This window comes from Saccostrea cucullata, unplaced genomic scaffold (genome assembly GCF_032062105.1).
Source record: "Saccostrea cucullata isolate Sc308-1 unplaced genomic scaffold, CSIRO_AGI_Scuc_v1 ctg19, whole genome shotgun sequence".
Lineage (NCBI taxonomy): Eukaryota > Metazoa > Mollusca > Bivalvia > Ostreida > Ostreidae > Saccostrea > Saccostrea cuccullata.
Window position 1 is genome coordinate 512659 of NW_026940018.1, and position 25980 is coordinate 538638.

The following is a 25980-nucleotide window of genomic DNA, read 5'->3' on the forward strand; positions in this document are numbered from 1 at the left end:
TGTTATCCCTGCAACAGTAGGGATTACATACATGTATGTTTTACCCGATATGTGCAAGCATGTAGTATAATATTCAAAGATTTTGGACTTTAAAAAATCTGAATCTCATGTATCCCCCCCCCCCCGCCTTTTAAAAAAATACGTATGCACAAACCTCTAATGGTAAGGTAGAAAGGAGAGGTAAAGTAACCATAAGAGCATATTGGATTACAGGTGCTTGTGGACAGAATCCCTCCCCTTTTGAATATACACAAATACATAGCTTTATTGAATGCTTTTAACTAAGTGTAGAATGTACATATTTTATATGATCAATTTTCAAAAATAACATTATATGGACGTTTTATTTTCAAAAAATATACCGCAAGGTTTGGTTTTTGTTAAAAAAAAAAAAAAGAATATAATATGCATTTTTAGCTTTCATTTATCCGGAAATAAATGGCTGACATTTATATTTTGTGTTTACTATGCCTAGGTCACATGACCAAAACATGGTGGGTGTTTGACTCTGAGGAAGAACTTCAAGAAGAAATCTGAATTTTTGAGAATCAGAAGCAGGCATTGCAGTTTCTATATTGCTATTTACACAACCAGGCGCAGAAAAAAAAATGGTAAATCTTTGTGATCAATTTAAAAGAACGTTCACTCGTTAAATGATATTGATGGCACGCCAAATTCACAAAAATGAGATAAACCTAGTTTCACAATTGATAAACTAGGTTTATCGACTGTAAACTATAGTTTACAAACCGTTAACTATAGTTAACGATTCGTTCAGTATAGTTAACGATTTGTTAAATATAGTTTTCATATGTAAAACACTATATTTAACGGTCATTTAACTATAGTTTACAAATGCTAATCTAAGTTTATCTGTCTGAATAATGCGTTAACAATAGATTTTGTTGAAAAACATAGATTCACACTTGTAAACTATAGTTTACAATCGTAAACTATAGTTAAGAGTTGTTAATCATAGTTTCACAAATCATGAAACTATATTTATCAGATCGTTAACTATAGTTAACGGTTTGTAAACTATAGTTTACATATCGTGAAACTCTATTTATCGTATAATCTATATTATGCAATCGCAAATGATAGTTTTCGGTATTAAGTATAGTTTACAGTTGTGAAACATAGATTATCGCGTTAACTATAGTTAACAGATGTAAAATATAGATTAACGTTGTTAACTATAGTTTACAGTCTGTAAACTATAGTTTAGAACTGATAAACCTAGTTTATTGATTGTGAAACCATGATTTTCTCATTTTTGTGAATTTGGCATGCCGTACGGTAGATATTCGTCCATAGCTCTTCCGCCGGTGGCAGTGTGTCCTGATACATTAATGAGGACATATACGGATCCCATTTGTAGTTATGATGTTTTGCACAATGACCTATGCAGAGAGATTTGAGTCTCGACATGATGAAAAATAATGAAGCGAGAAGAAAGTGGTTTAAAAAATGGAGCCGGGGGAGGGGGGGGGGGTCATGCTTGCAAGTGAACAGTGGTGAAAACAGCAGCTGTTAGATGATATTTATACAAATATTTTGTGTACAATTTGAATTCAGAAAAAATTATTAGGAATGCTACATGATAATTTTGATGTGATTGATTTTTTTTACTTTTGAAAATCCAAGTTAAAGAGGGCTGTTAAACAGGTTGGGACCAATCGCCCAAATGGGATATGATAGTCCGTTTGGGATATAATATCCCAAATGGGCTATAAATTTACAGTGCAAAAATTGATTTTTTTTATTTTGGCAATATATATCATAAATACGCATCAAAACACTTAAAAAGGAATAACTTTTGGTAAGCAAGTTTTTCTGCAACCCTATACAGTTTGTAAGATTGATCCCCAAGAAGTTAAGGAACTTCCGAGGGATCAATCTCCTAAACAATGGGCATACAGAAAAACTTGTAAACCAAAAGTTATTCCTTTTTAGCTCACCTGAGCCGAAGGCTCAAGTGAGCTATTCTGATCAAAATTTGTCCGTCGTCTGTCGTTGTCGTCGTTGTTGTCGTCGTTGTAAACTTTTCACATTTTCGACTTCTTCTCAAGAACCGCTGGGCCAATTTCAACCAAACTTGCTACAAAGTATCCTTGGGTAAAGGGGATTCAAGTTTGTTTAAATAGAGGGCCACGCCCTTTTCCAAGGGGAGATAATTATGAATTGGAGAAAAATTAATTGCATTTTTAAAAAATCTTCTTCTCAAGAACCACTGGGCCAGGAAAGATGAAACTCATGGGGAATCATCCTCAGGTAGTGTAAATTCATGTATGTTCAAATCATGACTCCCAGGAGTAGGGTGGGGCCAAAATGGCCGATCAAAGTTTTACATAGGAAAATATAGGAAAATTCTTTAAAAAACTTCTTCTCAAGAACCACTGGGCCAGGAAAGATGAAACTCATGTGGAATCATCCTCAGGTAGTGTAGATTTAAATTTTTTCAAATCATGACCCCTGGGGGTAGGGTGGGGCCAAAATGGCCGATTAAAATTTTACGTAGGAATATATAGGAAAAATCTTTAAAAATCTTCTTCTCAAGAACCACTGGGCCAGGAAAGATGAAACTCATGTGGAATCATCCTCAGGTTGTGTAGATTCAAGTTTGTTCAATTCATGACCCCCGGGGGTAGGGCGGGGCCAAAATGGCCAATCAAAGTTTTACATAGGAATATAAAGGAAAAATCTTTAAAAATCTTCTTCTCAAGAACCACTGGGCCAGGAAAGATGAAACTCATGTGGAATCATCCTCAGGTAGTGTAGATTTAAATTTTTTCAAATCATGACCCCTGGGGGTGTAGGGTGGGGCCAAAATGGCGGATTAAAATTTTACGTAGGAATATATAGGAAAAATCTTTAAAAATCTTCTTCTCAAGAACCACTGGGCCAGGAAAGATGAAACTCATGTGGAATCATCCTCAGGTAGTGTAGATTTAAGTTTGTTCAAATCATGATCCCCGGGGGTAGGGTGGGGCCAAAATGGCTGATCAAAGTTTTACATAGGAATTTATAGAAAAAATCTTTAAAAAACTTCTTCTCAAGAACCACTGGGCCAGGAAAGATGAAACTCATGTGGAATTGTCCTTAGGTAGTGTAGATTTAAAATCTTCTTTTCAAGTACTTCAAAGCCATGCTTAGTGATATTTATAGGGAATCATCCTCAGGTAGTGTAGATTCTAGTTTGTTCAAATCATGAACCCCTTGGGGGTTAAAATTCAAGCCCCTTCCACCCCCCCACCCTCTCAGTAAACTTTCAGTTCTAATCTGAAATGTGCTTTTTCTTAGCCAATTGCTCAGGTGAGCGATGTGGCCCCAGGGCCTCTTGTTAAGTGTCCTAATGCAGATTTATGATATTAATAGCTAAAATAAAATTTTTCAATTTTTGCACTGTAAATTTATAGCCCATTTGGGATATGATATCCCAAACGGACTATTATATCCCATTGGGCGATTGGTCCCAACCTTTTAAATATAAATATAAATGTAATTCTAATAGTAATAATTGTTTGCTCTATATGATATCTATTTTCTATTGAGAATTTGATGGCTCGTTTCAATACTCCCCCTCAAGGGGGAGTATTGAAATGAGCCATCAACTTCTCATTAGAGAATATATGATGTCTTAGTGGAGCTTCAGCTCGGCTAGATATTTGGTCTGACACCTTCACCTACTCACTAGACAGATTGTAACCACATTTATTATATAGCTAATAAATAGTCTCTCATAAAATACTACCAAAAATCTAGAGAATTTTAACATTCAATATCTTGACGTTTTATTGAACGCTAACTTTGTATTACGAATATGAGTATGCCCGAAACATTCCGAATACGAGCGTTCAATATCGAACGCCCCGTTGTAAACAAAAAAAGTTGTCTGGTCAAATTCTCAGAGCTAAATTTAAGAAAGGAAGTGGCATCTAGGTAAGATGTGTTTATTTTTCACACAAAAATGAAATTATTTATTAAAATATAGTACGTATTAGACCCATTAAAACCTAAATAAGCAAATCATATTGCTCGGTAGGTCATCGGAATGATGCGATATTGAATGCTAATAGGACAAACGTTAATTTGAATACCGATTCTAAAAAAAATCATCAATTTGAGGGTTTTTTTAGTTGGAAAAATTATTATAAATTATGTGGAAATGTTTTAGCTATATAATAAAGGAGTTATTGAACTTATAGTGGTGAATATTGGCACTCGTTGGCAGTTCAAATGCACTCGCAAGCTGGTGCATTTGAACAGCCAACTCGTGCCAATATTCACCAATATAAGTTCAATAACCCTATAATATTGGAGTGTAACTACCACTACCATTTAATAATCAATACAAAGGGAAAAATTCCAGCATGCTTCCTGAAACCTTTTGGCTCTCGATTCAAATTTATCATATATAATGATTTATCAACATTCTGAACTCTGAATTAATTATAATATATGTATGCAGATGAGAATTTTCTTTTCTTGTATAATTAAAAAATTTCATCTGTGACTTGATCTTTGAAAATGTGAAGAATCAATAATGTTTGGAAAAGAGTATTTAAAAGGATATGGCACACATAGGATAAATTACTGTGTTTTAAACTTTTAAAAGAGATGAAAATTTGATGTAAATTTGAATCCATTCTACATTGACTTTTTCAGCCTTCCACCCCGCAGTTGTCTCCCCAGGAGGAGCAAGAGAAATTGTTGGAGGAGGGAATCAGTATAGTGAAGAACCAGTCATTCCAGATGAAGAGATGTCTGGTAAGAATTAAAATAAAGAAAGGTTCATGTTGAAGAAGCCAATTTTTTCTATATCTAAAAAGAATTCTGAACTGTTAAGACTTACAGTTTTAGAGATCATGAAATATTCATGTATGCACCGTTGCATTTTCTTATAATAGAAGATTCCATCTGGTTTTATAAGGCAACAGTGAATGGATAAAAACTGAGTATTATAATAGATTATTGTTGAAATATTTAAGAATTAAGGTATCATTTGAAAATCAGGTTTCTTGGGGTTTTAGATAGGTATGATCATGTACCAATCCTTATTTACATCTCGATATTAAATATTTGTTCATTAAGGCTGCCATTTAATCAGTTGTTCTAATTTGCAGGACAAAGGAAAGTTAATGGATGGACTAAAACATGCATCTACAATGCTAGGAGAACTAAGAACTTCACTTTTATCTCCAAAGAGCTATTATGAACTATGTATCCTTGTTTTTAACATTATATTCACAGATTTATTTAAGGAATGACTCTAATTCTTGGCCAAATTATCGAGTATAATATGGTTTGGGTCAGTTTACGCTTTATAATCCGTGAAGCGGATTATAAAAAAGCGTAAACTGACCCAAACCATATTATACTCGATAATTTGGCCAAGAATTAGAGTCATTCCTTATAATTTAATTTTAAAATAATTATTCAACTGGGGATGTAAAATTGTGTTGTTTTTATGAGTTCAAATTTACCACGCAATAATACAACCGTAGTAACTGAAGTGATGGGAAGCGAGGGGAGGTAAAACTGATACATAGATCTAGCAGCCATGATGCTTGTTTACATGAGGTAAGATCGAGTAACTGTTTGAAATTAAAGGTACATTCATTAAATCTGGAATTTTCCATGAATCCCAAGGACTGGAAATGAGGGGATTGATGGATACAGATGATTATGCTGGTTGTCAAGGGGGTGTGTCCCCATACCAAACCAGATTATACAAAATGTTATGCGTTCCTTTTTGGAAATCAACCAATGAGAGGCAAGAATACAAGCAAAATTAAATTATATATGTATATGTATAACATGTATTATTGTAGGATTAGTAGTTTAAAACTTACAAAATCTAAAGAGTTATAGAAATGTTGCATATGTAATTCTTTCCATCACATAAAAATGTCTAAATATTTTTTTCATGAATTTATTTGAAAGCATTAATTATTTCCAGTGGCTACTTACATGTATACTGTAAACGTATTACATTTGGCTGTGTATTCTTTTTATCGGCTTTGGCGGAATGCAGCAACCACTAAATCAAGTACAAAGCTAAATGTCTTGCACATATACCCATAAATAAGAAAATGAAGAAATGCGCTATATCAAATCTACGTTAACTTATTAAGATGTCAATTTCCACTAAATTTCGTACACACTAAATATAATACATTTATGGTATATATAATACATTTATGGTATATGCCAAAAAAAGGTTCAAAGTGATTGCATAATTTAAGCCTACTGTATGTTTATGAAAAAAGACGTATAAAATTCTTTAACAATGGGGAAGACATGGCTATATCTGATGAACTGAGACACTTGGAGCTGTATCTCTGTGATGAATTCCAAAAAGGAAGAAAAGTAGCTGATCTGTATGAACTTGTGCAGTACGCAGGGAACATTGTCCCTAGGCTGTAAGTATTTCTTCCTGAAATGTGAACACACTCTTAATTTTGAATGTAAGGGTTTAATTAATTACAAAAGATATTCCCACACAATCTTAATTCTTCAAAATGTTACCGTATATCAGGATTTTTCCGCGTGTATCCAATTTCCGCTTTGTTCGCGACGAGTTACCCGATATCAATCGCAGAAAATAAAACAGCGTAAATTCAATACAAAGTTTTCTTCTTGTAGTAAAATTATTTCCTAATGCTTATATCGTAGAGAGTAGAAATAGCGGGATCAGAGGACAAGCGCAAGATACCAGTAATAGGTATAAGCCCGTATTGTTTGTTTACTAATTGACAAGCCAGCTAATTATATGGGTCACATTCCTTGCGAGAAGCTATTAAAACTAATTATACCTGAGCTGCTAGTCAGTTTGGAACAATACATGAACTATGATAGTTTAAATCTGAAAAAATAATATCTGGATTTGAGAGTTAGAACGCAAATAGATGTAAAATCAGCTGAGCGGGTCTTTCGAAATTGATGAGGTGAAGGTTGATCAATCTATTTCTTACCCGTATGAAGTAACTCAAGGTTAATGACTTTACATTTTACATCCAGTTCCTTCATAGGCTTAAACAATTGTTAATAATATAATCATCGGGACTTTGAAATAGTGAAAATTTGATTCGCGTAAATTCAATATACTGATTTAGGCTCTGATTCGCGGAAAAAACCTGATATACGGTATTAGACAAAGGCTCTAGAGTATGTGCTTTCACATTTACATGTACATGTACACATGTATTAAATGACTATTTCCAGTTACCTGTTGATCACTGTTGGAGTGGTGTACATTAAATCCAATGAACTCTCTCGTAAAGACATCCTAAAAGATCTGGTGGAAATGTGCCGAGGAGTACAGCACCCCTTGAGGGGCCTCTTTCTGAGGAATTACCTCCTGACTTGTACCAAGAATGTGCTGCCTGACACAGAGGAGGAACAAGCCACGTAAGAAAGAGGAATAATTAACTTAGTACAAGCCACTAGTATAGTTGAAAAGTCTCATTAATAACATTGTTAATGTTATTTTTATTTTAGAAATGACTATGAGTATGGAACTGTGAATGATTCTATTGACTTTATCCTGCTGAACTTCTCGGAGATGAACAAGCTCTGGGTTCGCATGCAGCACCAGGGTCACACACGAGATCGTACCAAGCGTGAACAGGAGAGACGAGAGCTCCGGATCTTGGTCGGGACTAATCTTGTCAGGCTTAGTCAGCTGGAGTGTATTGATATTGACAAGTACAAAAAGGTCAGATTCAAAATAAACAGCAATTTGTGTAAAAAATATTAGAAAATGTGATTTGTAGATAAAATGGAAGAATATGTAAGAAATTAGCAACGTCAGTTTAATACAACTAAAAATTTGTACTCAGTTTGCTGAAATTTTGAATTTTTCTGTACAAATTTTTAAGTTTCTTTTGATTTTACAGACTGTGCTACCTGCAGTGTTAGAACAAGTTGTGTCATGTAGAGATCCCATTGCACAGGAATATCTGATGGAGTGTATTATCCAGGTAAATATATGTTATGGTTTTCATGAATATTAAAAATCTTTCAATAATGAATTTAAAAATTAATGTCTTGCATTAACAGGACAAATTAATGTCTTACAAAAACAGAAACAAATTTGCGTTTATTAACAATATTTTGTATTTATCACTGAGTGTTGATCTTTATTAGGTGTTTCCTGATGACTTTCATCTACAAACTCTGAACCCTTTCCTCAAAGCTTGTGCTGAACTTCATGAGAGTGTTAATGTCAAGAACATCATTATAGCTTTAGTGGACAGGTGAGACTTGTTTTCTTTATTGAATTTAAGTGCCCAACCAACAATCTTTTAGTTCAGCTGTTTGTAAAATGATTGAAAGAACTTGTTCTGTGAATAATTACATAAACATATATGTGTATTTATAAAAATACTTTTTGACTTGATTTGCCTTTGTAATAATGACAGTTTGGCTCTTGTTTATTGCTACATCATGTTTACTATTTTTATCTTACTCAAGCTTTTATCTTCTCTTATCAGACTTGCCCAGTTTGCACAAAATGAAGAGGGATCAGGAATTCCTCCAGAGATCCAGCTATTTGATATCTTCTCACAACAGATAGCTCAAGTCATTCAGGTTAGTTATTCAAAAGCAATTTGATTATAGATTTTCTTTAAAATTAGAACTGGATGTGCATATGTACAGATTTTCCTTCTGTCTCATTCTACAGTTTATTTTGCTCAAAGCTTAGCTCAGTTTTATTCCCCTAAAAGTTATTTATATTGAGTTCAGTTACAGCAAATGTGCAGGGTGTTTCATAATATATGTTACATTTTGAGATCTAATTATTTTTCTTACCTAACATATTCTATTGCAACCTTTATATCATTTTAAACATCCAATCCTGCAATTTTGATCCATGTGAAAAAGTCAAGGAAATCATGGTCTTGCAATGAATAATTGTGCTATAAATTCCGATGTCATAATTTGCATATTTCACGAAATGGACTTGACTTATACACTCATTGCTGAATTGTAAAACCGTTCTTTTTTCACATCATGTCTCCAATATTCATCCATTCATTCACAAGTTTATGACACAAATTATCAAAAAAAAAAAAATAGAAGCTTTCTAGGATGCTTATCAGAAGGGTAGTAACAAGGTTAAAGGACAGGGACGAACATTATGCGATTAATGACACAGTATTCCAGAAAGCCAAAAGACTTTAAAAAGTGGAGATTTTATTGGTGAAGTCGAGACTCTTAGTGTAGGAAACCTCCGAGAAAAGTGTTTGATAGATATTTTCAGAAATTTATTTTGGCAATATCAGAATTTTAAGCATGTAATAAAGTTTTAAATATGATTATTGCTATACAAATTTTCAATAATAAGTGCAAGGAACAAGTTTAAACTTTGCATTCGACAATCTCAATTTTTGGGCTCTTTTCTGGGAGGTTCTTAAGGATGTGGGTCTACAATCCTAGACCACAGATATTGAGTGAGCTTAAAAAGTTTATGAATCTTCAAATGAGTGTCTTTGCAAAAATTTGTGACAAGGTTATATACAAATTTCAAGAAGCAACTTCATTTGTTGTTGAATTAATGGATGTATATGCTGTTTCACAAAAGGTTTTAAAATACTGATATTTTAAATACCAAGGATATACATGTACCTAGTATCAAAACGAGTTCATAATGGTTGTTATATAAATTTCACATTTCATGTTGTATACTTCCATTTTATTTCAGAATCGCCCTGACATGCCTCCTGAGGACATTGTTTCCCTACAGGTGGCGCTGATCAATCTGGCCCTGAAGTGTTACCCCGACAAAGTGGAGTATGTGGACAAAGTGTTAGAAACCACGGAGGATATCTTCAACAGGCTTAATCTTGATCAGTAGGTTCTTTGTTTATTTCAATATTTATGAAAGAAGTATGAAGATGACGAAAACAAGTCATGCTCAAAATTCCAATTAAAGAAAACAAATCGCAGAAGCAGAGCAAACAAGGCCTTGTAAAACATCAGAGGTGTGAAAAAGGCATTTTATTTTTATTTGTAAAGATTTAGATTTGTCCATGTCCTTAAATGCATATTTCTTCACTCTCTATATTGTCAGTTTGGAGTACGGCAGCCCGGTGTCTAAGGAACTGATGCGGTTAATGAAGATCCCAGTAGACTCCTATAACAACATCCTGACTGTGTTAGAACTGCAACATTTCGGTCCTATATTTGATTACTTTGACTACCAGAGCAGGAAAATCATGTGCTCTTATCTCATCAACAATGTACTGGAGAATGAAACCTGTATACCCACACAAGAGCAGGTACAGTGTTTTCTTCTTTTTATCAGAATATTTGGGAAGGGAGGAAGCATGGTTTCATGCACTTAATTAAGAAAAAGTTTTAAAAAGATCTAGGAGTTAAACAAATTGAGTTGATAATCAAAATGTTTAGTATTTATACTTTATAGTTTGACTGCCTTAGTACTTTTCAGTCCTAAAGTGTGAGGTAACAATATTTTTCCCAGAGACACATTTGTGCAACATAAATAATAAATCCTCTCTTGCTAGTGACATGCAGTATTCGTGTGTATAGATGTGAAGCTTAATCTTAATTCTTTGACTTTATGCTAGGTGGACAACATTCTGAACATTGTGAATGTCCTAGTACAAGACCAGAGTGACCAACCGACAGAACCGGAAGACCCCGAAGACTTTGCTGAGGAGCAGGGACTGATGGGAAGGTTTATACACCTACTCCAAGCAGAAGATCCAAATCAGCAATACCTGGTAAGATTGACAAGGGAAAATTTACAGATAAAATAAGATAGATTAAGTCACAGTAGTATTTTAAGGTCATGGCAAGAGAATATTTAGGAGGTATGTTAAATGTATTTACCCTATACCCTATGGTCATGTACAGTTGTATACACCTTAAAAGTCATTGCTTTATGATGGAGTCACATCAGATTTTAAAAATATATTTCACAGTAATTTTATTTTGCAAGTGGTGCTTCTATCAAAATACAGTGCCGATTAATTATGTCAATCCTTTGTCAATCATGAAAGAATTCCTCATTTTATTTATTAAAATGTACTTTATTTACTTAAGATACTCAACACAGCTAGGAAGCATTTTGGGGCTGGTGGAGACAAAAGAATCAAGTACACCCTCACTCCCATTGTGTTTGCTGCATACAGACTAGCCATGAGATATAATGAAGCTAGAGATGAGGTTAGTTTGCTTCATGTACAAACAATGCAATTTTCTTAAGCTAAATGCATAGTATGAAAAATATTGTAAACATTATTTTTTTGACTGTGTCATATTTCCACGGAATCATAGTTTTAATCTGCAGGTAGGAAATTATGTAGATTTCTTGAAATGTTGTTATTTTTCATAACAAATTTCCATGGAAAAATTGGTGACTGCTAACAAAGTGTAAAAAAAAAAATCCCAACCCAATAAAAAGTCTACAGTATATTTTGTCTATCATTGTTTGTTGTAGGATGAAAACTGGGAGAAGAAATGTCAGAAGATCTTCCAGTTTTGTCACCAGACAATAGGAGCCCTGATAAAGGCAGACATGGCGGAGATGCCACTCCGACTCTTTCTCCAGGGAGCACTGACGGCCGGGGAAATAGAGTTTGAAAATCATGAAACAGTCGCTTATGAATTTATGTCACAGGTATGAGTCCTTAAAATTTGTGTGTTTTTCTTTTATCAGGTATTTCTGCTTTTTAGCTCACCTCAACGAAGTTGGGGGAGCTTATGTAATACCCTTGGCGTTGGTGTCGGCGTCGGCATCCCAGGTCAAGGTTAAGTTTTTTGGAGCAGTTTTCTTTTGAAGTACTTCTATGACCTATATTGATTAGACATGCATTGAAGATGCTTCTAATGTGTTTCATTGTACCAGTCAAAGTTTCAGATGCTGTAATTTCAGCAAAGGAATGACCAGGTTGATGTTTTCTGAGCAGGTTAACATTTTTGGTGCAGTTTTTGGTGTGGGTCTCATTTTCAAGTAACTATAAGCCCTATGTTGACCAAACTTGCATGGATGGTACATCTAAGGATGCACATTACCAGGATTGCTTCGGATGCTGAATCTGACCTACATATTCAGGTTGAGTGAACAGGTTAATGTTTTTGGTGCAGGTCTCTTTTCCAAGTAACTATAAGCCCTATGTTGACCAACTTGCATGGATGGTACATCTAAGGATGCACATTACCAAGATTGCTTGGATGCTGAATCTGACCTACATTTTACGGTTGAGTGAACAGGTTAATGTTTTTGGTGCAGGTCTCATTTCCAAGTAACTATAAGCCCTATGTTGACCAAACTTGCATGGGTGATACATCTAAGGATGCACATTACCAGGATTGCTTCGGATGCTGATCTACATTTTACGGTTGAGTGAACAGGTTAATGTTTTTGGTGCAGGTCTCATTTCCAAGTAACTATAAGCCCTATGTTGACCAAACTTGCATGGGTGATACATCTAAGGATGTGCACTATTAGACTTGCTTCGGATGCTGAATCTGACCTACATTTACCGGTTGAGTGAACAGGTTAATGTTTTTGATGCAGGGTTCATATCCAAGATACAATGAGCCTTATAATGACAAAACTTGCATGGATGGTACATCTTAGGATGCATACTACCAGACTTGCTTCGGAAGCTGAATCTGGCCTACATTTTCTGGATAAATGAACAGGTTAAAATTTTTTGGGCAGGTATCATTTCCAAGTTAGAATGAGCCCTATAATGACTTAACTTGCATGGATGATACATCTTAGGATGCATACTCTGACCTAAATTTTCTGGATGAGTGAACGGGTTAAAGTTTTTGATGCAGGATTCATTTCCAAGTAACTGTGAGCTCTTTAATGACCAAACTTGCATGGATGATACATCTAAGGTTGCATTCTACCAGGCTGGCTTTTGAATGCTGAATCTGACCTACATTTTTTTCTGGATCAGTGAAGTGGTCAAGTTTTTATGCAGGTTTCATTTCTATGTAACAGTTAGCCCTATGTTGTGCAAAAATGCATGGATGATACATCTTAGGATGCATACTAATGGACTTGCTCCGGATGCTGAATTTGACATTCATTTTCCAGATAATGGACCAGGTAAAAGTTATGGGTGCAGATATATCACCAAGAAACTATAAGGCTTAAATACGCCAAACTTGCCCAAATGATGCATCAAGAGATGAAAACTCTTAAACTTGCTTCAGATGCTGGATTTTGATCACATTTTCTTGATGAAGTTTTTATATAGGTCTATTCTAAAGTATCAGATCAAATTTGCATAAATTTTGCATTTTTGTATGTACACTTTTTTGTTGGGTAATTGTGTGACTTTGTCTTACTTAAAGACAACATTCGTTGAGGTGAGCTCTTTAATCTCTGATTACCTATGTTTAGCTTTAGTCAAAGATTAAAAGTCCTTATATGACATTGTGATGGTAAAATGTCTCTTATTTATGTATATGTTTGTTAACTTTTTACTACCTAAAATATTACTCTGTCAGTTTTGGACTGATTCTTGTAAAACTTGAATATAACTTACTAGATGAAAAAAAATCATAAATTTAGTTAGACCTAGTCTCATTAGATTTCTTTTAAATATAAATGTGTATCTAAATATGATGAGATTATAAAGACTTTTTATATCATTTTTGTTCAGGCATTTTCTTTGTACGAGGATGAAATCAGTGACAGCAAAGCACAGCTGGCAGCCATTACGCTAATCATCGGGACCCTGGAACAGATGAGCTGTTTTGGGGATGAGAATCACGAGCCCCTCAGGACTCAGTGTGCCCTGGCTGCATCCAAACTCCTAAAGAAGCCGGATCAGTGCAGAGGGGTCTGCACGTGCTCACATCTCTTCTGGTCTGGGAAATCCACTGCACAAGAAGGGGAGGTAAGTCAGGAGAGAAATATCTTAATGCTGTGTGATCTATGGGTTAACTGATGTTCAAGAGTAAAATTTTATTAGACATATTCAGGCATTTGTCAACAAATTTAATAGCAAGAGAAAAAAAATAGATTCTATCTTTCTTTACTTGTATAAAGTATTTATATACATGTACCCAGTTCCAAAAAATGTTGTTATAGACACTTTTCAAACCGACAAATCGTGAATAAATAGCTGCAAATAAAAGATGGTTTTGGTATATTTCTATTTTCAGTTTCTATAGGATTATTAACTTATTCAATTTATTTTCTTAATAAGTATTTTAATGGTTACTTCATCTCATTTTGAACTTACAACCATAGTTCAAACATGTACTTCTTTTTACCTAGCTTCAAGATGGGAAGAGAGTGTCAGACTGTCTTAAGAAAGGAGTGAAGATAGCCAATCAGTGCATGGACAATTCCGTCCAAGTCCAGCTATTTGTGGAACTTCTCAATCACTATATATACTACTATGAAAAAGGCAATGATCAGGTATGTATTAGAGCTATCAGATTAAACTATTTTACTCTTCCATCCAAAATATTTTAAAATATTTACAAAACCAGACCCTTACCTTTATCATATTCGCTAATCAGAATTTTTTTTTTCATTTCAGGTAACAATTCAAGTTCTGAACCAGCTGATAGCAAAAATCAAAGAATCGTTACCCAATTTAGAAGCAAATGAAGAAACGGAGCAGATCAACAAACATTTTCAGAATACTGTTGAACATTTAAAACTCCGACGGGACGGTACCGAAACAGAGGGGCCATCTTATGAAGAACTAGTGCTGTAGTTTGACCATTGAAGTTTTCTTTTTAAATGTGTTGGATTAAAATTGACGTTTAGTAGTGGTGGAAGGCCCAAAGAAATACTCAGCAAACCTTGCAGAACTATGGAAGTTTTGATGAGATAAATGTATTTGTGCATTTCCTATCCTGTGGTTTTTATGTTGGATTTCAAAATCTTGTTCCATGTTTCCTGTAGAATACATATGTACCATCTTACATTGTATATTTAAAACAGTAGTAAAATTAGTACACTGTATCTTGTGAAGTGTATTCAGCAACAGGGATTAATGTAAATCAGGGGCTGAATTGTTAATTTTGCTTTGTGTGGTGTACTTAGATGCTATTTCATTATTATTAAGACTTTAATATTTCAGTTCTTGCTTAAATATTAATCATGATAGAACTGAATTAAAACAACCTGTAATACAAAGAGTTTCTGCATAATGAACTCTATCTTTATTAACTGTTTCTTTGCATGTTATTGTATAATAGATAAATTAATTTATGTACCAAGTTTAACAGTTGTTGTCTAACCACTATATTAAGAGAATTTCAATAAAACTGAGAACCAGTACTTTAATATTCTCTTATCTTCTCAATACTATATGTATGGAAACAAGTTTGTGATAGTGTTAAAGTCTTGGTTTTGAACAGGTGCATTTACTTTAAAGGCAGAAAAAGCTTGTATGCCATTTTTGTCAACAGAAACATCTTGCTGGGTTAAAACTTTCATGTTGACTACGAAATTGTTGGTCCACCTATTTTCAAAGGTAAATGTAAACCCAGCAGATGAGAGGGAAACAATTCAAAATCTTTGGGAAAATCATTGACAGAAATGTATAATCTTTATTGCCATTTCATGTGCAAAAGGAAAGGAGAAATGTATGGCTGGAATCGAACCCAGGACCTCTGCATCTCCAGTCAGGTGCTCTACCAACTGAGCTATCCAGGCCGATATCCACGGCCAAAACCATTATACATTTTAATATTGAGGAATAATTCTAGACTAAAGTGTTTCATTATAATAATTTGGACTTGAGCTGAATAGGTACATGTAGTTGACCAATTGCCAATACTAGAAACCTTCATTAAATGGGTAATGTACATGTACCTGCCAAAGAAAAAAAATGCCTCTAAATGACTGAAATCTAGCTACTGTAGAAACACAAATTTTCATGAGGATCAAATTTCATTGATTTTTCAAATGATCTAAAAAAAGTTGCATGGGCATTAAATTACGTTATTTCAAAAGGAACCTTATACAAAATATATTCAGATAAAAATTTCGTCTGGGATTTAATTTCGCTGATAATTCTTAACAACGAAATAAAAGAAATTTAATCCCCAAAGAAATATTTGTGCTATTACAGTATGTCAGTATAATAAGCCTTTAATAAAATGTTGAAAAGTCTGGCAATCAGGATGAAGATGGAAATCAAAAGTACTGCTTTTTCAAGTCTTTATTCTCAGTTTAATATTGTTTAAAAGCACAGATGAAAAACTGAACATGGTGTATGCTTAAACAACAGTCATAAACATCATTAGTTTAGAAGGTGCTGGGCACATAAATAAACCATGAAGTTAACATACATACTTTACAATAGGTGTTTAAAAGAACTTTGAAAAATAGATGGATTATATCTATCAATCAAGCTTCTACATTCTTAACTGCAAGAGCTATAACAAGAAATGGTATGTCAATATCATTTACTTGACTTGAAATAATATAGGTGATCAAGATGAAAATTTTTTTTGTTCAAATGATAGCATGATTATGAACATTTTTGTCATACAGAATGCACAAGGACAACGTTTGTGGATATGAATGATATTTACAAATCCACTTTGGCCCCTGCCATTGCTAGAGGAATGGCCTTCATTTCTGTTCTCATACACAAGAATTCACCGCACACGGTCATTAAAGCACATCCTATCACATTCAAAATCCACCAAGGGAGAGTCTGTGGAATGTGATGATTAAATATCCAGCAGCCTAAGAAGTGAAAGAAGTGCGCTGTCACTGCAAAGTCCAAACAAAGTTTCGCTCTTTGGACAATGTACCATAAAGCTACAGCACTGTAAAAAAAATTGATATAAATGTACTGGTAATTTGTTTTCAATGCAGGAACCCATTTTTATTGTTCATCCTACCCAAAGGCTTAAGTGACATGATTCTTTTCAAAGATTATACTGTATACAGGGTTATTTTCGCCCAGTGTTATTTTTGCCCTTTCATACTTGCAAACAATTTTGCCCCGTTTTAAATTTGCCCAGTCATAGTTTTGTTTAAGAAATTATACTGTATTCTTTGAAATGGCCCTGTTTTAAATTCACCCATATGAGGGTAGGGTGAAAAGAGCAAAAATAAAACGGGAGTGAAAATTTCCCTATATACTGTAGTATGGCCATTACTGTTTTGATTTTACATAATGACTATATGTATACAAAAAGAGACTCTTTTTGATTACATATAGTGATTACGTAAAATCTTATACGGTATGTTACCGGCCCCTGTGACTGTAGTATGGCCATCAGTATTTCTCATTTTCACCTTGAGAGAATTTAAATTTTCATTTAGCAGCCTTGAATACTTGGTATTAATGAACAGATTGCTGAGATCCCAAAAGAAATGGTGAGAATGCAATGGATAAAAGCAATGCCTTGGCAGATTATGTAGGTAAAAAGATCATTTTACATAATACATAGCAAATTCTAGTATGTCCAATCAAAAGATGTCTTAACAGAAATTTCACCTTTAGTTAAAGCAGAATCTTTGTTAAAGTTAAAATAATTATTAGAAATAGGGTTTTAATCATTTTACTACCTAGAAAGTTCATCAGCCTTCCTGTGAGAGAGGGTCAACTTACATGTTGTAACTGATTCCAGGGTTCCATGTTGGTTGTCATTTATGTGATTCATGTAACCAGGGTTATATATTATTATTCAATGCTACACTATACTTGCGCTGCGTATATGTGAGAATGTGGTATGAAAGACATTGTGTGAATGAGGTAGTTGTTATTTTTAGACACTAGACGGACAGTCACATGACTTTTTACTATTCAATGAATTCCCCCTTGCACAAGCTAACATCAGGCACTCTTAGCCTAGCCGTCAAACTGGTTAGATGTCGAGCCATTTATTCTATACAGTAATATTTGTGATTTTTGTGTGTGTCCCGGTAAGAAAAATTTATGAAATGTATTCTAAAGTAAAGTCTATTATGTTTTAATTACCGTATATGTCTAAATGTCTGTCTATGTGTCCTCTATATGTTGTGTGTAACTATATATGTTGTGTGTAACTGTAATATTTCGAAATGGAATTTTTCTAATGGTCATTTTATGACAATTTATGATAAATTTTATTTATAAAACTGTGTTTTTTGACAAAAATTAAAAAACAAATAATAAATTATTGAACCGTTGTTATAAGCAGATTGTCTTTTTTCTCTTTTAATTTGTTGACAAAATTTTAAACGGTATGTCTTGATAAATATTTAAAAAGAAGAAGAAGAAAACATGACAGAAGTACAAGTGGTACACTTTATTATTTACACCTCATATTCATTAGGTTTACAAATAAAAGAGATTTTTATTTATTTTTTATTTTAATTTGGAAGTATAATTTAATACACCAAATAAGCAAAACTATGAAATGCTTATAGCATATTAAACTTAAAAGTTTAAATCAATGAATTTAAAATATTCGGCATGTAAATTGACAACATTCAGAAAATAATTCTGCTTATATGAAAACTAAATTACATTGCTTTCATTTGTTTAAAAATATATATAAGTGTACGGATTTAATACCGGTAGATTACTGTACATATATGTCTCATTTTTATGAAATAATTTAACTATTAACAAATAATATATCAAAATTTAAAGGAGAGAAGGTTATAACCCACCGGCAACGACGGGATTTAACAGCCATCGATGACTTTTAAGCATTACAAAATTTATATTCACGTAAAAAAATTTTCGATAGTTATATAGAATTTGAAACAATTATGAACGAAGAAAAATGACGTGGAGATAGATCAACTACACATACAACACAACACACGTTTTTACAAAAAAACACATTTGTAATTTTTTTTTTAATTTTAAAGTTTAAAATATCACAATTATTTCATATTAATCAAAATATTTAAGTTTTTAAAGGGCACAGCAAGCAGCACAAAGCATAGCAATAGGCATGTGAGGTTTTATTTTGACCAATAATAAAATAAAATATAATTTTTCTGATGTTCTACCACTGGCTACATTCATTATTGCATATTTTTGTTGTTGGCTTGCAAACTTTCTATTCTCTACTGAGAAGTTGATTGCTTGTTTTAATACCCCCTCCACCTTATTAAAAGGAGAGAATTAAAACAAGCCATCAACTTCTCAATAGAGAATAGCAAACTTACCACAACACAAGTTACCTTAATATGAATCACAATTGTTTCATATTATAGCAAGCACAGCAAGCAGCACAAAGCATAGCAATAGGCATGTGCCCTTTGTTGAGACCAATATAAAACAAAATATAACTGAGTAAGTATCTGCACTTGCTCTAACTGTTGCACCGTCAACATAATAAATATTTACCTTGTTAGGCTATTCAAAAGAAAAGCAATAACTTGAACTCTTCCCGAGTCTTCAAGCAAGTCAAGATCCTGAAAGGAAATTTTGCTTATAGTTAATATTATCAGGCAGTGTTCTGTGTAAATTACTTATCTTTAAAATAATAATTTCTTGTGGGATGTTCTTAGAATTAGATACAAGTAGTTTATCTCTTCAACATATCAAAATTAATATAGGTTTAAAACAAAAGAAAATTACAGTCTGTGTAAATAACTGGTCCATTGACGCATCAAATCTTCCTATGATGTCCATAAGGTAAGTCCACATCCCAAACATGAAGTAAAACTGGCTTTGCATTGCCACTATTTGTAAGCAAAGTAGTTTAGGATCCCAAACATGGCTCCTAAAATGTCCACTTTTCATTTTCAAAAATCTATTTCTAAGAAGACCAAACATCACATACTGTTACTGACAAAAACATTAAATTCTAAGAAAGATTGGATCAAGCGTTACGTTCCCCTGCGGTATACTAGCACCCTACGTGACTACTCCGTTCCAACGTCATTTTACCTCTGATCATTGTTAATCAAACGCTTTGACGTTGTGTCAGACTAATAGCTGTGAATGGTGGTTTAGAAGTTGTTAACTGTTTAAATATATTTATATCGAAAAAAAAATCATTTTAACCGGCAAATTTCTATATAATGAACCCAAGAACAACATACTTATAATTTTAAAAAATTTAACGAATGGTGGCAGAAATTATGAATGTCACAAAGGACGCCTTTCTTATTTTTCAAAAAACCTAAATAATGATACTTCGAATAGGAGAGATTAATTATAAATTCAGAACACAATATTGTCAATTAAAATTCTAAACACAATATTGCCAATCAGAGATTAAGTTAAAAAAAATTACGTATCATAAAAAAACCCATATCTTTTTGGGGTTTTAGCTTCTATCTTGTCACAAAAGCGCTTGCAAGACCAGAATTTGAAGTCAGAAGTAACCTTCCGTGGACGAAGTGTGCGGAGGACTTCACATGGTAATTTTTTGCAGTGTAGTGAAAATCTATAACTTTTCCTCTACAAATTATATCGTTTTGAAACAATATTTGATTTCTTATGTTTGTAAATTTCTTGATTTGTGTTGACCTTCCTTCCGAGTTTCCTCTGATATCCTTAGCGGCAAACTCAATCATTTTGAACTTGAAAAAAGTCGAATCTTTCCAAAAATTTAATTGACTTTACTTTTGTTTATAACAATATTTTGTAATTAATTTGATATTGCACGTGACTGAATCGTGAATATTAAAATCAACACAATTGACAAAAAGTGTATCATTTTGATGACAATTATTATTTTATACTCCTGTAAAAAAAAAAAATAGGGGGCCTAGTTATCATTGTCATTACAAAAAACGTAAAAAAGAATTAATTAGATTTGTGCTTAAGAAAATTGACAAATTACTAGGAAAAACAGCACTTTTAAGCTTGTATTCAATATCACTAACTTAGTGACTAAGACATTTTTTTCCCTGAATTTTAACTGAATCTTCTGTCATGTGTATCAACCTTAACTAAAGGTCAGCACTAATCCCACAAAGGAGCAGTCGCAAAATGAAAAGCTGATAATTGAAATAGCGAAATCAGGACCCCTTTTATATTTTCAACATGCTTATGCATGTGAATATGACATTGTATGTGTATATGTTTAAACTAAACTTTTAAAAAATTAATCAAATAGATTCAATCTATAAAATATTAATTTATTTTTTTTATCTAACTTAAATTTTGACGTATTCAATTTACCATTGTAGTGATGGTATTTACAAGGAAAAGTTTTTTAAAATTTAAACTGAAATCTTGAATTCCAAAGACTGTCACGTCTATTAATAGCCTTAATTAGCCAAAAGCTGTTTTTACCTACTTTCTGTATTATGCATTTTGTGGCCAAAAGATGAACACAGCACAACATAGTGAATACCATATGTTTTGATACAGTCACAAATGAAAAGCAAAATTTTATAAAAACAGCCAAATCTGCAATTTTACATAGTCTATGCAAAATTGTTAATGTGTGTGTATATATTAAAATTTAACTTTAAAAATGTTGTTTTTAGGTCCAGTCCAAAGACTATTTCTACCTATGTAGCTATTAATAGCTACGTAGGTATTTAAATCTAGCCAAAGTAGCTGTTTTTACCTACTTTCTGTATTATCTGCATTTTGTGGCCAAAAGACTGAACACAGCACAACATAGTGAATACCATATGTTTTGATACAGTCACACTAATGATGAATACGACAAAATTTTGGCCAAAAAATGAATACTTCCTAAATCTGCAATTTTACATTAGTTTCTATGCAAAATTGTTAATTTATGAAGTAATTAGTTTTTAGCCAAATTTTGTCATATCCATCAACTCAAGAAATTTGGTATAGCAGCTTTTTGGCCACAAAATGGTGTAAAGCAAAAAATAGCTACTTTAGGTTTAAATACCTATTTAATGGCTACCAAAAACTGATTATTACAGGGAATGTAAAAAATGGTACAAATGATGTGTTTTTTGCAAATGAAAAAAAATAACAATCAAAACAAACTAATATTTAAAAATTTTTTTTTTTAGGAATGGTAATAAAAAATTTAATTAGAAATGTTAAATAAAATAAGTCAATAAATATCTTGAATAAGAAAAAATAATGATCTTATTTGAATTTATTGAGAAAAATGTTAAATATATTTTTTTCTCAATTTCAAACTTTTTTTTTTTTTATTTTTCCCCAATGGGAAGGTTCAGGCCCTTGAAAAACTCTGTAAATTATCTCAATTATTAGTCAGTGTTCAACAGCTTTTAAGTGTGTCAAGGAATTTTCTTACTTCAGTAAAAAAAAAAAAAAAAAAATAAATATCCGATGAATAAATAGACTCAATCTGTAATTATTTACATTAAGACTTTAAAAAATTAATGAACACATTTCCTGCTTTTCAGAAATAAGATGAGTGCATTCAATCTGTTACGGAGTGCACCACGTGTTCTAGCTAAGCAGCCCATCTGGGTGGCTCCTTCTAGGAAAATTGCCCTCACATCTATTGCCCGGGATGCCACTGGTTCTAAATCTGTCCTCCCAGGCCATGAATACTACCCAGGAAAAGAGGAATATAGCATTGTTATAGGTGGGTGCATTTTGAATTTCCCATTAATCCAGGTTATATTCTTAAGTTAATCGTAAGCTGTATACTAGTATTTCATCTGCTTGCTGGCCATGAACAGTTATTTAGGAAAGACTTTTATGATAAAGGGGTTTTTGGATTTTTGAATTTTAAAGGAATTTTATTTGAAAACAGGTAACAGAGAAATCGTAGGATATGGAGAAGTCCCATACTATACAGATTCATTTATGCAGCCATGCCCTGCTATCCGATTCAAGGAAGTTGATGAGGCACTCGGAAAACTCAGAGAAAAGGAAAAGGGGGACTGGAAATTATTAACACTGGAGGAAAAGAAAACCTGTAAGCAGCAATACATAAAAAACAAATTCTATTTAATTTTACTCTTTGTTTAGACTTTGGGAAACAGTTTTCCCAAATAATAAGTATTAACCAATTTTTTATGTGGATGAATAAAGATGTACAAAGTACAAATAAATGTTTTATAATTAAATCAAAGTACAAACTTGTATTCGTAGATTGTATCTGTTATAAGCAATATTAGTTCAGAAATAGCATTTTTCTTGCAAATATTGTTTCACATTAGTGATAATATTGCTGTTTGATTTTCAGTATACAGAGCTAGTTTTAACTCCACTTTGGAGGAAGTCAAAGCTCCCTCAGGAGACTGGAAGAGATGCCTGGGAGACAATGCTGTCTTGATGGGTCTGGTCTTGATTGTCATGAGTGTAGTCGGAGCAGCAAGTAAGTTAAATGTAGATAAATGAATTTATGTGTTGAATCTTCAACTTGTATTCCATTACAAAATTACAACAGAGATTTGTGAAAGCATACTTGAAGTTTATTTTAAAGACATACAAAGCAATCCAAGAAATCCACACAATTTTTAACTCCTCATTTGGAACAGAAGTTGTGATTCTGTGGAATTATGACTCAGTGGGAAAAAAATATGCATTAAAGAAAATCTATGTTTGGACAAATTTTAATTTTTTTCTTGTTTAACAGATAAGGAGAGCGAGCCCGTCACGGTAACTAATGAGTGGGTGGATGCTCAGACCGAGTACCTCATTAAGAGAAGAGTCCAACCCGTCGACGGAATTTCGTCTTGGTACGATTACGAGAACAACAAATTCAAGCCCACCTGGTCCATCTTCACCACAGAGGAAAAATCTAAATCTACCAAACTCCTGACTGACCTGGAGAAATAAGAGTGATCTTGAAAACAATTAAGACAGAAGGATGTGAAATTGTAATACTAGAAGAGACAGGATTTAATTTAACCTTATAAACATTGAAAAGATTGTTTGTCAATAAACTGATTAAAAATTGATTGAATGTTAGTTTTTGAGTACTAAATTATTACTGTATATTGTGAAATTTTTATCTCTGTTTTATTTTTGCCCCTTTTGCCATAGACACAAGTGGGATTTACAGAAAACCAAGACTGGGACAAAATTGTTTATAGGTGTGAAAGAGCAAAAATAAGACGGGGAGAAAATAACTCTGTATACAGTATGTTTTCAAAAGCAGTTCTATTGCAGGGGAAAAAGCTATAATATAAAGAATTGAATTACATGAAGACATTCTCAAATATAAACTTTTCTGGGGGAAATTTTTTCAACAGACAGTTCTACAAGTTGAAAAGAAGTGGTATTATTGCACTTCAATCCCAAGCAATAAAAATCCTGGGTTTCAGATTTTTTTTAGAGTCTGACTGAAAGCTGAACATGTACGACTCATAAAAACTTAAAGGTACATGTATATGCCATTTCGATATTACTATCTACAATTTCAGCACCAGGGTATACTCTTCGCACTTATTACACCTGACTGCTTTATTGTTACGGGTATTGGCATGGAATGGCAACCCGTATGTTGGTGCTGGTTATCTTGCATTACCTTTGTTTACATTTTATTGCAGTTAAATTTATTTATATTTGTTATGTATACTGCACTGATCTGTGCACCTACACGTATTGTAGGTTTCTTTGGTATCTTACTTTTCTGCATAAGAAGAAATATACAGTTATTTTAAATGGCTACCGAGTGTGGTATTATGTACATCTGTCTACACCAGTGTTGACAAATTACACTGAACATTGACTAAATCAGCCGTTTATATAGGGGTCCTCAGATATACCAAGAATCTGATTAAAAATGGTGAACACATTGCAATGCTTTTACCAATACGTTCACCTTAAACTTCCATCCTACATTGTTCATGAAAAATAGTGGCATGTAAATCAGACTTATGAAATGACCCTTGATTAAATGGATTTCAAATATTTTCTAGAAAAAGATAATGTGTCATATTTTTTATTAGGGGGGGGGGGGGTTATAATGAGTCATTGTTCCATGTTTTTAACCAAAATATGAATACACTGTACTTTTATGCATACTTCAGGGATAATCTTTTTTTTTTAAATGGAGCAAAGATCAAATTAAAAGATTGTGATCTAGTCTGAAAAAAAAAAGATTCATTTTTGCACTCATTCATGTGTATATGCCATTTCATAGAAAAATAATAATTATACCATGACATTTTGAGGTGCTAATCTTTTGCCAGGAATGCCCCTTTTTAGCATATCTGAGCCAAAGGCTCAAGTGAGCTTTTCTAATCAAATTTTGTCTGTTGTCGTTGGTGTAATATAATTACTTTTCACAATTTTGTCTTCTTCTCCAGGACTACTGGGTCATTGTCAACCACACTTGGCACAGAGTATCCTTTGGTGAAAGGGATTCAAGTTTGTTCAAATGAAGGGCCACATCCTCCTCTAAGTGGAGATAATTACAAATAGTGAAAAATTAATGGCATCATTGAAAAATCCTTTTAAGAACCATCGACCCAAGAAAGAGACTTATGTGGAATCATTATCAGGTAGTGTAGATTCAAGTTTGTTCAAATCATGTGCACCTCTAGGGGTAGGGTGGGCCACAATGATCCTTTAAGTTTTACTTAGGAAGATACAGGAAAAATCCTTAAAAATCTTCTCAGGAACAGCAAAGCTATGATTAGTTATAATTAGATAGAATCATTCTCATGTGGAATAGATTTAAGTTTGTGCCAAACCATGATTGTTCATATTTATATGGGAGTATCCTCAGGTGGTGTAAATTCAAGTTTGTTAAATTCGTGACCCCTAGGAGTAGGGTGGGGCAACAATGGACAACCAAAGTTTTACATGGGAATATAATTAGCAGAGCCAAGGTTGGTCATATTTATATGGAAGCCTCAAATAGTGTACAAATCATGACCTCCCAGAGGTAGGGTGGGACCACAATTAAAGTTCAAACTTGTAGGTAAAAAGTCACAGTTGGTAAAAACAAAAAAACGTAAAAAATGTAAACCTATCATTGCTTTAAATAAGATGTAAAAAGAATTTAAAATTAGAATATTAAACAGAAAGCTAATTTTTGAAGGCCAATCTGTGTGTTTTTAAAACAAAAATCTTACATAACTCAAAAATTTCCATATCAATATTAACAGCCCTGTAAAAATAATTCAGAATTAGA

At 33.1% G+C, this 25980-nt stretch overlaps 3 protein-coding genes across 3 annotated transcripts; 2 read left to right on the forward strand and 1 right to left on the reverse strand.

Annotated features, from left to right (window-relative positions):
- The first annotated feature begins 472 nt into the window (after nucleotides 1-472).
- LOC134254539 (vacuolar protein sorting-associated protein 35-like) lies at nucleotides 473-15298 on the forward strand. The gene is made up of 17 exons (XM_062737063.1): nucleotides 473-611; nucleotides 4669-4770; nucleotides 5127-5223; nucleotides 6302-6425; nucleotides 7228-7413; nucleotides 7504-7720; nucleotides 7902-7985; nucleotides 8152-8261; nucleotides 8499-8595; nucleotides 9710-9858; nucleotides 10079-10286; nucleotides 10596-10751; nucleotides 11074-11196; nucleotides 11471-11650; nucleotides 13656-13892; nucleotides 14276-14419; nucleotides 14544-15298. Exons 1-17 carry the CDS (start codon nucleotides 609-611, stop codon nucleotides 14721-14723), a joined length of 2397 nt encoding a protein of 798 aa, XP_062593047.1. The 5' UTR covers nucleotides 473-608; the 3' UTR covers nucleotides 14724-15298.
- Nucleotides 15299-16163: 865 nt separating this feature from the next.
- On the reverse strand, nucleotides 16164-19875 carry LOC134254541 (protein SYS1 homolog). The gene is made up of 3 exons (XM_062737065.1): nucleotides 19554-19875; nucleotides 19320-19387; nucleotides 16164-16794 (listed from the first exon to the last, which is right to left on the reverse strand). The coding sequence occupies exons 1-3, from the start codon at nucleotides 19749-19751 to the stop codon at nucleotides 16551-16553; spliced, it is 510 nt and encodes a 169-aa protein (XP_062593049.1). The 5' UTR covers nucleotides 19752-19875; the 3' UTR covers nucleotides 16164-16550.
- A 362-nt stretch (nucleotides 19876-20237) lies between these two features.
- On the forward strand, nucleotides 20238-23797 carry LOC134254486 (cytochrome c oxidase subunit 4 isoform 1, mitochondrial-like). The gene is made up of 5 exons (XM_062736996.1): nucleotides 20238-20341; nucleotides 22289-22473; nucleotides 22645-22809; nucleotides 23080-23211; nucleotides 23473-23797. Exons 2-5 carry the CDS (start codon nucleotides 22296-22298, stop codon nucleotides 23673-23675), a joined length of 678 nt encoding a protein of 225 aa, XP_062592980.1. The 5' UTR covers nucleotides 20238-20341; nucleotides 22289-22295; the 3' UTR covers nucleotides 23676-23797.
- The last annotated feature ends 2183 nt before the right edge of the window (nucleotides 23798-25980 follow it).

Excerpts from the sequence above, each read along its gene's own strand:
- LOC134254539 (XM_062737063.1), top strand. Across the intron at positions 4,771-5,126 it reads TCCAGATGAAGAGATGTCTG|GACAAAGGAAAGTTAATGGA; the intron begins GTAAGAATTAAA and ends TCTAATTTGCAG. Across the intron at positions 5,224-6,301 it reads AAAGAGCTATTATGAACTAT|ACATGGCTATATCTGATGAA; the intron begins GTATCCTTGTTT and ends ACAATGGGGAAG.
- LOC134254541 (XM_062737065.1), bottom strand. The coding sequence starts at position 19,751 with ATGTTTGGTCTTCTTAGAAATAGATTTTTGAAAATGAAAAGTGGACAT. Across the intron at positions 19,388-19,553 it reads ACCAGTTATTTACACAGACT|GATCTTGACTTGCTTGAAGA; the intron begins GTAATTTTCTTT and ends ATTTCCTTTCAG. Across the intron at positions 16,795-19,319 it reads CTTTTGAATAGCCTAACAAG|TGCTGTAGCTTTATGGTACA; the intron begins GTAAATATTTAT and ends TTTTTTTTACAG.
- LOC134254486 (XM_062736996.1), top strand. The coding sequence starts at position 22,296 with ATGAGTGCATTCAATCTGTTACGGAGTGCACCACGTGTTCTAGCTAAG. Across the intron at positions 22,810-23,079 it reads ACTGGAGGAAAAGAAAACCT|TATACAGAGCTAGTTTTAAC; the intron begins GTAAGCAGCAAT and ends TTTGATTTTCAG. Across the intron at positions 23,212-23,472 it reads GAGTGTAGTCGGAGCAGCAA|ATAAGGAGAGCGAGCCCGTC; the intron begins GTAAGTTAAATG and ends CTTGTTTAACAG.